We start from the raw sequence: 11740 nt of genomic DNA on the forward strand, positions 1-11740 counted from the left end.
ATTGAACTTTCTGAGGAGAGGGAAGCGAGGATTGCAGACAAGAGAACAAGAACTGCTTCCTCAAGAGCCAATGAACTTTCTGAGGAGAGGGAAGCGAGGCTTGCAGATAAGAGAAGAAGAGCTGCTTCCTTAAGGGCCAATGAGTCATCTCAGCAGAGAGAAGGCCGACTTGCCACTAAGAGAATTGCTATTTCTTCCACCAGGGCACAGGAAATGGTTGGAGATTTGAAACATGCTGCCTTCTGTTACCAGTCAGACATAAACTATCAGGATAATCCTAAAGTTCAGATAGGAAAAATGGATATGGTCTGCATGTACTGCAGTGCCCTGAAATGGAAAGATGAACCGCCAAGTTTATGCTGTGCAAATGGCAAGATAAAACTTCCACCTCTCCTGTCACCACTAGATCCCCTAAAGTCTCTGATGACAGGTACCAGTACAATATCAAAGCATTTCTTGGACAACATTAGGAAGTACAACTCCTGCTTCCAAATGACATCATTTGGTGCAACAAAAGAAATGTTTACAACAGGATTTATGCCGACATTTAAAGTTCAAGGACAGGTTTACCACTCAATTGGCTCACTGCTTCCATTACAAGGAGAAAAACCTCAATTTTTTCAACTCTTCTTTATGGGAAATGCAGAAGCAGAGGCTCAGCGGAGATGCTCTTTAATTCCTAACACTCGCCTTGATATTGTCACTATTTTGCAGCAGTTCCTTCACTCCAACAATCTATATGTTCAACTTTTCAAGACTGCACTTGAATGCATGCCAAATGACGATTACAAGGTTGTCATTCCAGCTGACAAAACACCACAAGGTGAACATCAGCGACGTTTCAATGGTCCCACATTTGATGAGGTAGCCATCTTGATTGTAGGTAATGATTTTCAAAGCCGTGACATTGTGCTTCAGAAAAGGAACAATAGTTTGAAACGAGTAGCAGAAACTCACAGGTCCTATGATGCTCTGCAATATCCAATTATCTTTTGGCAGGGACAGGATGGCTATCACTTTGGAATACCTCAGACAGATCCTACAACAGGCAACCCTTCAGGAAAAAAAAGTGTCTGCCGTGGACTTCAATGCATATAGGATCATGACAAGATTTGCAGAGGAAAATCACATCTTGAAATGCAAACACCTCTTCCACCAATTTATTGTTGACATGTATGCAAAGATTGAGAGTGAACGTCTTTTATATATCCGACTAAACCAAAAGAAGCTCAGGGCAGAGGAATATATTCACCTTAGAGATGCTGTTGCAAATGATGCTGATCCAAAAGAGTTGGGGAAAATGGTTATTCTTCTATCAACTGTCACTGGAAGCCCACGACACATGCATGAATACACACAGGATGCAATGACTTATGTGAGAAAGTATGGTCGTCCAGATCTTTTCATCACCTTTACTTGCAATCCTGCCTGGGAGGAAATTGGAGGGCACCTGTTGCCGGGCCAAAAAACAGTGAATCGCCATGACCTTATTGCTCGGGTTTTCAAACGGAAACTTTCAAAAATGACTAAACTCATCACAAAATCACATATTTATGGTGAGACGCAGTGCTGGATGTATTCAGTTGAATGGCAAAAAAGAGGCCTTCCTCACGCCCATATCTTGATTTGGCTGAAGCAAAAAATACAGCCTACCGAAATTGACAATATCATCAGTGCCGAATTGCCAGACCCTCAGATTGACCCATTGCTGTTTGACACCATCTCAAAAAACATGATCCATGGTCCGTGTGGGAGTCTGAACAAAAATTCTCCCTGTATGATTGATGGCAGGTGTTCAAAGCATTACCCACGATCCCTGGTCCAAGAAACCCAAACAGGACAAGATGGATATCCAGTCTACCGAAGAAGAAAGCCAGGGGATGGTGGTTTCATAGCAAAGCTCAAAATGCGTGTTGGATCATCACTCCAAGAGATAGAAATTGACAACAGGTGGGTAGTGCCTTACAACCCTTTGGTCTCAAAAATCTTCCAGGCCCACATAAATGTCGAATCTTGCCACTCTGTGAAATCAATCAAGTATATCTGCAAATATGTCCACAAAGGAAGTGATCAAGCAGTTTTTTAACTCCACAAAAATGGACCTATTATTGGTGAAGTGGAGGCATTCCAGATGGGCTGGTACTGTACATAAGCAGCAATGAAGCTGTTTGGAGAATACTAGGATTCTCCATTCATGAGCGCTACCCACCAGTTGTGCATCTGAGTGTGCACTTGGAAAATGGACAGACAATTTACTTTAACCCAGCAAACTTGCAGCACTAGGTCCTAACACCACCTAAGACCACCCTCTTGGCATTTTTTGAGCTGTGTCAACAAGACCCTTTTGCAAAAACAATACTGTGATTTACCAAAGTACTACACTTGGAATCTCTCCAGAAAAACACTGGAACGGAGGAAACGGGGGCTTGATATTGAAGGCTATCCAGGGGTGAAAGCAACTGATACTCTTGGTCGCGTCTACACTGTTCATCCGTCAAATGCAGAGTGCTTCTACCTGCTCATGTTACTTCATGTTGTCAAAGGCCCTACATCATTTTCTGACCTGAAGACCGTCGGAGGCCATGTGTGTGAAACATTCAGGGAAGCTTGCCAAAGAAAAGGACTTTTGGAAAATGATGGACACTGGGACATGACCCTCAGTGAAGCTGCAGCCACACAAACCCCAAAGCGACTAAGACACCTCTTTGCTATTATTCTAACAACCTGTAGCATTTCAAATCCTCTTGAGATTTGGACAAAGTACAAAACTGATCTCAGTGAGGACATCCTCATGCAGATTAGAAGGGAAAATCCTCAGCAACTTATCAACTTCACTGAGGAAATGTTCAATGAAACTTTAATGCTCCTTGAAGATCAGTGCATAGCAATGTCAGGAAAAGCCTTACAGTTGCTTGGTTTGCCTGCTCCAATAAGAAATCCTGAAGGCATCCAAATGTGTAGGGAGATTTTCCTAGAAACAAACTACAATATTGATGAACTGACAGCATTTGTGTCTCAGAACGAGCCAATATTGGTACCAGATCAAAGGGACGCCTATAACTACATTTTAAGTTTCAGTGAAACCAACAAAGGTGGGATTGTCTTCATTGATGCTCCAGGTGGAACAGGAAAGACATTTGTAATCAACTTGCTCCTGGCAAAATTTCGACAACAAAAAAAGATTGCACTTGCCGTGGCATCATCTGGAATTGCAGCTACGCTTTTAAAAGGTGGCAGGACAGCACATTCGACATTCAAACTACCACTTAACCTGTCTCATAGTGACAGCCCCGTGTGTAATATTGCCAAGGTATCAGGACAGGCCAAATTGCTTCAAAAATGCAGTGTCATCATTTGGGATGAATGCACTATGTCACACAAAAGGGCTCTGGAAGCAGTGGACAGACTGCTGCAAGACCTGCGTAGCAACAAATATATCATGGGAGGAGTAGTTGTTGTTTTGGCAGGTGACTTCCGCCAAACACTACCTGTTATTCCAAGATCAACCCCTGCTGACGAACTGAATGCCTGTCTCAAAGCATCGTACCTTTGGAGGAAAGTAAAGAAAATGTCACTGAACACAAACATGAGGGTCTACATGACAGGCGATGTTTCTGCTGGACTGTTTTCGAGCCAGCTGTTGACTATTGGAGATGGCAAGGAACCAGTAAACTCAACCACTGGACAGATCACCTTCCCAAGCAACTTTTGTTGCTTTGTTGTAACGGGTCTGGGAGGCGGAACCTCTGAGCTACTATACAAGGGGGCGGTCCTTGTAAGGGAGCGGGTGGCGACCAGGGAAGACGGGCAGGCAGTCACAGCAGGTGACCGGGACAGTCTCTGGGTGAACGGGCTGGAGGTCACGGCAAGTGACCGGGGTAGTCTCTGGATGAACGGGCAGGAGGACACGGCAAGTGACCGGGGCAGTCTCTGGATGAACGGGCAGGAGGTCACGGCAAGTGACCGGGGCAGTCTCTGGGTAAAGGGTAGGTACGACCTGTGATGGCTGAGCCTCCAGGTAGGCTAGCAGGCGGATGGTAGATGTGTGCTCCCAGGTGAGCAAGCGAGAGTCTCTGGATAAACGGGTGGTCACAGCATGTGACAGCGGAGCCTCCAGGTAGGCCAACAGACAGGCAGCAGATGAGCGCTCCCAGGTGAGCGGGCAGGAGTCTCTGGAATGGCAGGTGGTCACAGCACGTGACGGCGGAGCCTCCAGGTAGGCCAACAGACAGGCAGCAGATGAGCGCTCCCAGGTGAGCGGGCAGGAGTCTCTGGAATGGCAGGTGGTCACAGCACGTGACAGCGGAGCCTCCAGGTAGGCAAGCAGGCAGGTAGCAGATGTGCGCTCCCAGGTGAGCGGGCAGGAGTCTCTGGAATGGCAGGTGGTCACAGCACGTGACGGCGGAGCCTCCAGGTAGGCTAGCAGGCAGGTAGCAGATGTGCGCTCCCAGGTGAGCGGGCAAGCTGGTCCATAGACAGACTGACAGGAGTAGGAAGGCAGACCGTCGGACCTCAGGCTAGCAAGCAGGTAGGAGGAATGTCAGGCAGGAAACAGACAGCAAACTGGCAGGATTCTGGCAGGTAACTGGCAACGGGACCTGAGGGCTGAAGCAGAGTAGTGAACAGTGCAACAACATTGCTCGGGCACCTCCATTTTGGAGGAGGTGCCTTATATATGGTGAAGTCCTCCGGCCATTGGCCGGGGACTCCTTAGGACGGCGCGCGCGCGCCCTAAGCACAGTGGCCGGGAAGGAGCGCGCGCTGCCAGCAGAGCGGGAGGAGGACGCCGGGCTCGGAGCAGAGGGGTGAGGGGAACAGCGTCCCTGCCTAGCAGAGGGCAGGGACGCCGGCGCTACAGTACCCCCCCCCCCCTTTTTTAGGCCAGAGAGAAATTTAGCTAGGATGAGAGGGGCATGGATGTTCTCCCGGGGCTCCCACGTACTCTCTTCAGGACCAAACCCCTTCCAATCTACTTGAAAAAAGGTCTTCCCTCTTACCCTTTTGGTGGCCAGAATGTTCTCTACCTCAAATTCGTTTTCAGCGGAAACCGGAGCAGGAGGCGTACCTGTAGACTTGGAAAAAGAGTTAAGTACCACAGGTTTGAGGAGAGACACATGGAAGGAGTTAGGGATCCGCAAGTTGGCCGGGAGTTTCAATTTATAGGCCACCGGGTTGATCTGACTGATGACCTCCAGAGGACCGATGAACCGAGGCCCTAACTTATAGGAAGGAATCTTGAGCCGGACATACTTGGACGAGAGCCAGACCTTATCCCCTGGACGGAATTGAGGAGGATCCAGACGTTTTTTGTCAGCATGTCTTTTCATACGCTCGGATGACAGAAGGAGTGCGGATCGGGTACTCTCCCATATGGAGGAAAATTTGTTAACAAGAGATTCCGCAGCCGGATTGTCCACCGAGGTGGAGACGGGAAATGGGATCCGAGGATGCTGACCGAAGACTACAAAAAATGGGGATTTGGAGGAAGATTCGCTCTCGTGATTGTTGTAAGAAAATTCGGCCCATGGCAGGAGATCCAGTCTGAATGGTGGGCATTAACATAGTGCCGGAGGTAACTGGTCAGGTTCTGATTGATCCGCTCCACTTGACCATTAGACTGTGGGTGGTAAGCGGAGGAGAAGTCCAGGGTGACGTCTAGCAGTTTACAAGTGGCTCTCCAGAAGCGTGAGGTGAACTGTACCCCACGATCCGACACGATGTGGAGGGGCAGGCCATGAAGACGGAAGATGTGGTGGATAAAGTCTTTAGCCAGCTCGGGTGCAGACGGGAGGCCTGGCAGGGGAACGAAATGAGCCATCTTGGAAAAGCGGTCAGCGACCACCCAAATGACCGTACAACCGGCAGAGACGGGGAGATCAGTTATAAAGTCCATTGCTATATGCTGCCAGGGGGCAGCAGGTACTGGGAGCGGAAGGAGGCGACCGGCTGGCAGATGTCTCGGAACCTTGTTGCGGGCGCAGGACACACAGGCTGAAACAAAGTCTATTACGTCCTTGTGCAGGGTAGGCCACCAGTAGTGCCGGGTAATAAGCTGGAGGGTCTTTTTCTGACCGGCGTGGCCAGCTAGTTTAGACGAGTGACCCCAGTGTAGGATCTTCTCCCGATAAGGTACTGATACGAACGTCTTACCGGGAGGGAGACGATTTAGACTCACGGGAGCCACCTGCATTACTCTGGCGGGATCGATGATGTGTTTCGGTTCTTCCTCGAGATCAGACACCAGAAAGGATCGGAATAAGGCGTCCGCCTTGATGTTTTTGTCAGCCGGGCGAAAATGAAGAATAAAATCAAAGCGAGCAAAAGACAAGGACCGCCGAGCTTGGCGCGGGTTAAGTCTCTGGGCATGCTGGAGGTAAGCCAAGTTCTTGTGGTCAGTGTAAATTATTACCGGGTGAAGAGCCCCTTCGAGCAGGTAACGCCACTCCTCCAATGCCAGCTTGATGGCCAATAACTCTCGATCTCCAATGGAATAGTTGCGCTCAGAAGAGGAGAAGAGTTTGGAGAAGAAGCCACAAGTTACCATTCTCCCGGAAGATGATTTTTGGGTAAGTACCGCTCCGGCTCCAGAGGAGGAGGCGTCAACCTCCAGGAAGAACTGCTTGTTGCCATCTGGGCGATGCAGCACCGGGGCGGAAGAGAAGGCCTGTTTTAAGGAAAGAAAGGCCTCCTCTGCTTCGGGCGGCCACTCTCTGGGATTAGTGCCCTTACGGGTGAGCGCGGAAATTGGGGCAGTCCGGGAAGAGAAGTGCGGTATGAAGAGGCAGTAGTAGTTGGCGAAGCCCAGGAACCGCTGAATGGCCTTCAACCCCTCCGGTCGAGGCCATTTCTCGATGGCAGACAGTTTCTCTGGATCCATTCGTAGTCCGGTCTGAGAAATAATGTAGCCCAAAAACGGAAGCGAGGTCTGCTCAAAGAGGCACTTCTCATATTTAGCGAAGAGGTGATTCTGCCTGAGCCTGAGCAGGACCTGACGAACGTCTCTCCGGTGAGTCTGGAGATCCGGAGAGAAGACCAAGATGTCGTCCAGGTACACCACTACGCAGGAGTAGAGAAGGTCCCGGAAGATGTCATTGACCAACTCTTGAAAGACGGCAGGAGCGTTACAGAGACCAAAGGGCATTACCAGATATTCATAGTGGCCGTCCCGGGTGTTGAATGCAGTCTTCCATTCATCCCCTTGACGGATACGGACCAGGTTGTACGCCCCACGGAGGTCCAGTTTGGTGAAGATTCTAGCCCCCCTCAGACGATCAAATAATTCTGGAATGAGCGGAAGGGGGTACTTATTCTTCACCGTGATCTGGTTAAGGCCTCTATAGTCTATACAGGGACGGAGAGAGCCGTCCTTCTTTTTGACGAAAAAGAAGCCTGCTCCCGCCGGGGAGGTAGATTTCCGGATGAATCCCCTGGCCAAATTCTCCTCAATATATTCGGACATCGACCGGGTCTCAGCAGCGGACAATGGGTAAATACGCCCACGGGGAGGCGTAGCACCGGGTAACAGGTCGATAGGACAGTCGTATGGTCTATGAGGGGGTAATGTCTCTGCCTCCTTTTTATTAAAGACATCAGCAAATGACCAATAGGGAATCGGAAGTCCAGGTAGATTAGTTGGGGTAGGAGAAGGACGGGCGGGATGAACAGGAACCAAACAAGTCTTATGACAGTCCTGTCCCCAGCGAAGGACTTCTCCGGTCTGCCAGTCAAGCACGGGTGAATGTCTCTGGAGCCAAGGTAGACCTAGTAAGAGGGCGTGAGAGAGTCCAGGCAGAACATGAAAAGAGATGCTCTCAGAATGCAGCATTCCCACCTGCAGAGTTACGGATTCGGTGATGAGTTGGATGGGACGTGGTAAGAGACCCCCATCCACAGCAGCGACAGATAATGGTATAGCCAGAGGTTTGGTGGGAATGCTGTATTTTTCTACCAGGGCCTGTGAAATAAGATTCCCGGCCGCTCCAGAGTCAAGTTGGGCTAGTTCGAAAAAACGATTCTCCCCGCAGATTATTGAGACTGACAGCAGCAGAGATGGAGAGGATTTATTCTTGTCTAGGTCGACCTCTCTGAGCGAACCTAGACACAGGCGTTTCCCGACCTCTCCGGGCAGGTACGGATCCGGTGCTCCTTACTGCCACAGTAGAAGCAGCTCCCTTCGGCACGGCGTAAGTCCTGACGGGTTTTGACCATCTTGGTCTGGTCGACCTGCATAGGCTCAGGAGAGTGTACCTGGGGAGAAACGGAGGGAGTGACGGATTTCTGAAAAGTAGGAGCTAGACGTGGGAACCTCCTCTCACGGGTGACTTCTTTGGCACGCTCCTGGAACCGTAGGTCAATCCGGGTGGCAAGAGTTATTAGGTCATCGAGAGTGGTAGGAATGTCTCGACCGGCAAGTTCATCTTTAATACGGCCGGACAGACCCTCCCAGAAGACAGATACCAGAGCGTCGTTATCCCAGACCAGCTCCGAGGCAAGGGTACGGAACCGTATGGCATATTGGCCCACGGTGAGACTTCCCTGACGGAGGCGTAGCAGAGATGATGCGGATGAGGTCTTCCGTCCAGGTTCGTCGAAGACTTTCCGGAAAGCCTTGAGAAAGGCAGGCAAGTCGGACAACAGGGGGTCTCCTCTCTCCCATAGAGGATTTAGCCAGGCCAGGGCCTCCCCGGTGAGATGGGACATGATGAAGGCAATTTTGGCCCGGTCGGAGTTAAACTGGTGGGACAGGAGTTCAAAGTGCAGGGTGCACTGATTTATAAAGCCCCGAGCCTGAGCGGAGTCGCCTCCGAAGCGAGGAGGTGCAGAAAGCCGGGGTCCGGGGTAGGATACCATAGTATTGGTGGGCAGCGGAGCTGCCGGATTACGAGTCATGGCACTGGCGGTGGTTGCTGGTGGAGCAGTCAGAGTGTCCAGGCGAGAATTGACATTCCGCAGGTGACCCAGGATGGACTCCTGTTGGGACCTCTGACGGGACAGTTCATGACACAGGTCCGAGAGTGAGGGAGCTTGGGTGCCACCGGGTTCCATGGCCCGAGCAAACTGTAACGGGTCTGGGAGGCGGAACCTCTGAGCTACTATACAAGGGGGCGGTCCTTGTAAGGGAGCGGGTGGCGACCAGGGAAGACGGGCAGGCAGTCACAGCAGGTGACCGGGACAGTCTCTGGGTGAACGGGCTGGAGGTCACGGCAAGTGACCGGGGTAGTCTCTGGATGAACGGGCAGGAGGACACGGCAAGTGACCGGGGCAGTCTCTGGATGAACGGGCAGGAGGTCACGGCAAGTGACCGGGGCAGTCTCTGGGTAAAGGGTAGGTACGACCTGTGATGGCTGAGCCTCCAGGTAGGCTAGCAGGCGGATGGTAGATGTGTGCTCCCAGGTGAGCAAGCGAGAGTCTCTGGATAAACGGGTGGTCACAGCATGTGACAGCGGAGCCTCCAGGTAGGCCAACAGACAGGCAGCAGATGAGCGCTCCCAGGTGAGCGGGCAGGAGTCTCTGGAATGGCAGGTGGTCACAGCACGTGACGGCGGAGCCTCCAGGTAGGCCAACAGACAGGCAGCAGATGAGCGCTCCCAGGTGAGCGGGCAGCAGTCTCTGGAATGGCAGGTGGTCACAGCACGTGACGGCGGAGCCTCCAGGTAGGCAAGCAGGCAGGTAGCAGATGTGCGCTCCCAGGTGAGCGGGCAGGAGTCTCTGGAATGGCAGGTGGTCACAGCACGTGACGGCGGAGCCTCCAGGTAGGCTAGCAGGCAGGTAGCAGATGTGCGCTCCCAGGTGAGCGGGCAAGCTGGTCCATAGACAGACTGACAGGAGTAGGAAGGCAGACCGTCAGACCTCAGGCTAGCAAGCAGGTAGGAGGAATGTCAGGCAGGAAACAGACAGCAAACTGGCAGGATTCTGGCAGGTAACTGGCAGGTAACTGGCAACGGGACCTGAGGGCTGAAGCAGAGTAGTGAACAGTGCAACAACATTGCTCGGACACCTCCATTTTGGAGGAGGTGCCTTATATATGGTGAAGTCCTCCGGCCATTGGCCGGGGACTCCTTAGGACGGCGCGCGCGGCCCCTTTAAGAGGGAGGGAGCGCGCGCCCTAAGCACAGTGGCCGGGAAGGAGCGCGCACTGCCAGCAGAGCGGGAGGAGGACGCCGGGCTCGGAGCAGAGGGGTGAGGGGAACAGCGTCCCTGCCTAGCAGAGGGCAGGGACGCCGGCGCTACATTTGTGACTTCCATTGAGGAGTTGAAAGCAAAGGTTTTTCCAAACATTCAACTCCACTTCAAAAATTCTGGCTGGCTGTGTAAAAGGGCTATTCTAGCTCCCAAAAATGACAGTGTCAACAAGATCAATCTTCAAATTCTAAATCTCCTTCCAGGTGTGTGCACAACCTACAAGTCAGTGGATACAGTAATAGACCCTGCTCAAGTATTATTTTATCCAACTGAGTTCCTCAATTCCTTGGAGCCACAAGGACTTCCTCTTCACAACCTCTTTCTAAAACCTGGAGCACCTATTTGGCTATTGAGAAATTTGGATCCACCAAAGCTGTGTAATGGAACAAGACTCTTGATTAAGAACCTGTTTCCACATGTAATTGAGGCAACCATTTTGACAGGATGTGCCACAGGAGAAGATGTTTTCATTCCAACAATTCCTCTCATTCCATCTGATTTGCCTTTTGATTTTAAACGCCTCCAGTTTCCTGTTCGACTGGCATTTCCTATGTCCATCAACAAGGCTCAGGGACAGTCCTTGAAAGTAGTTGGAATCGATTTACAATCTCCATGCTTTTCTCATGGTCAACTTTATGTGGCCTGTTCAAGAGTTGGAACAGCCTAAAATCTGTTCGTGTTTGCACCTGAAGGAAGAACTAAGAATGTCGTTTATCAAAAGGCTCTCAAATAAGGAGTAGAAGATTACTTCACATTACTTGGCCAATTTAGTTAAATCTGTGTGGAATATCTCTGGTGTTGAAATATATGTTGTGAAATGCTTCTATTAGCTTAGTTTTTGCCTTTTAATAATTACATTTCTATCGATTTGTTTTGTGGTTTTTGTGTGGAGAATAAATTTTTGTTAACACATTCTATTTTGCTAACAGCAGTTATTAACCCGGGCGAAGCCGGGTAGTACAGCTAGTAATACATATAAAGGGTAAATTACCTATAATTAATTTGTCACCTAAGAGGTCTCAGGCTTCATGTCCCATTACCCTAACAGCGGTTCACCTCACTTTTTCTGGGGGCGTGGGACAAGGAGCCTGAGACCTCTTAGGTAACGCATTCATTCTAAATGTATAGATATACAGTACAGACCAAAAGTTTGGACACACCTCATTTAAAGATTTTTCTGTATTTTCATGACTGTGAAAATTGTACATTCACACTGAAGGCATCAAAACTATGAATTAACACATGTGGAATTATATACTTAACAAAAAAGTGTGAAACAACTGAAAATATGTCTTATATTCTAGGTTCTTCAAAGTAGCCACCTTTTGCTTTGATGACTGCTTTGCACACTCTTGGCATTCTCTTGATGAGCTTCAAGTGGTAGTCACCAGAAATGGTCTTCCAACAATCTTGAAGGAGTTTCCAGAGATGCTTAGCACTTGTTGGCCCTTTTGCCTTCACTCTGCGGTCCAGCTCACCCCAAACCATCTCGATTGGGTTCAGGTCTGGTGACTGTGGAGGCCAGGGAATCTGGTGTAGCACCCCATCACTCTCCTTC

At 50.2% G+C, this 11740-nt stretch overlaps 1 protein-coding gene across 1 annotated transcript; it reads left to right on the forward strand.

The window, feature by feature from the left end:
• Window positions 1-1006: 1006 nt before the first annotated feature.
• On the forward strand, window positions 1007-10849 carry LOC141262725 (uncharacterized). The gene is made up of 3 exons (XM_073676320.1): window positions 1007-2077; window positions 2879-3310; window positions 10328-10849. Exons 1-3 carry the CDS (start codon window positions 1007-1009, stop codon window positions 10847-10849), a joined length of 2025 nt encoding a protein of 674 aa, XP_073532421.1.
• The last annotated feature ends 891 nt before the right edge of the window (window positions 10850-11740 follow it).

Source organism: Phyllobates terribilis, unplaced genomic scaffold (genome assembly GCF_046119375.1).
Source record: "Phyllobates terribilis strain yellow unplaced genomic scaffold, ASM4611937v1 Scaffold_1__5_contigs__length_1240528914, whole genome shotgun sequence".
NCBI classification, from domain to species: Eukaryota; Metazoa; Chordata; class Amphibia; order Anura; family Dendrobatidae; genus Phyllobates; species Phyllobates terribilis.

Excerpts from the sequence above, each read along its gene's own strand:
- LOC141262725 (XM_073676320.1), top strand. The coding sequence starts at position 1,007 with ATGGCTATCACTTTGGAATACCTCAGACAGATCCTACAACAGGCAACC. Across the intron at positions 2,078-2,878 it reads ACAAAGGAAGTGATCAAGCA|TGCATAGCAATGTCAGGAAA; the intron begins GTTTTTTAACTC and ends CTTGAAGATCAG. Across the intron at positions 3,311-10,327 it reads CCGTGTGTAATATTGCCAAG|GCTCCCAAAAATGACAGTGT; the intron begins GTATCAGGACAG and ends AGGGCTATTCTA.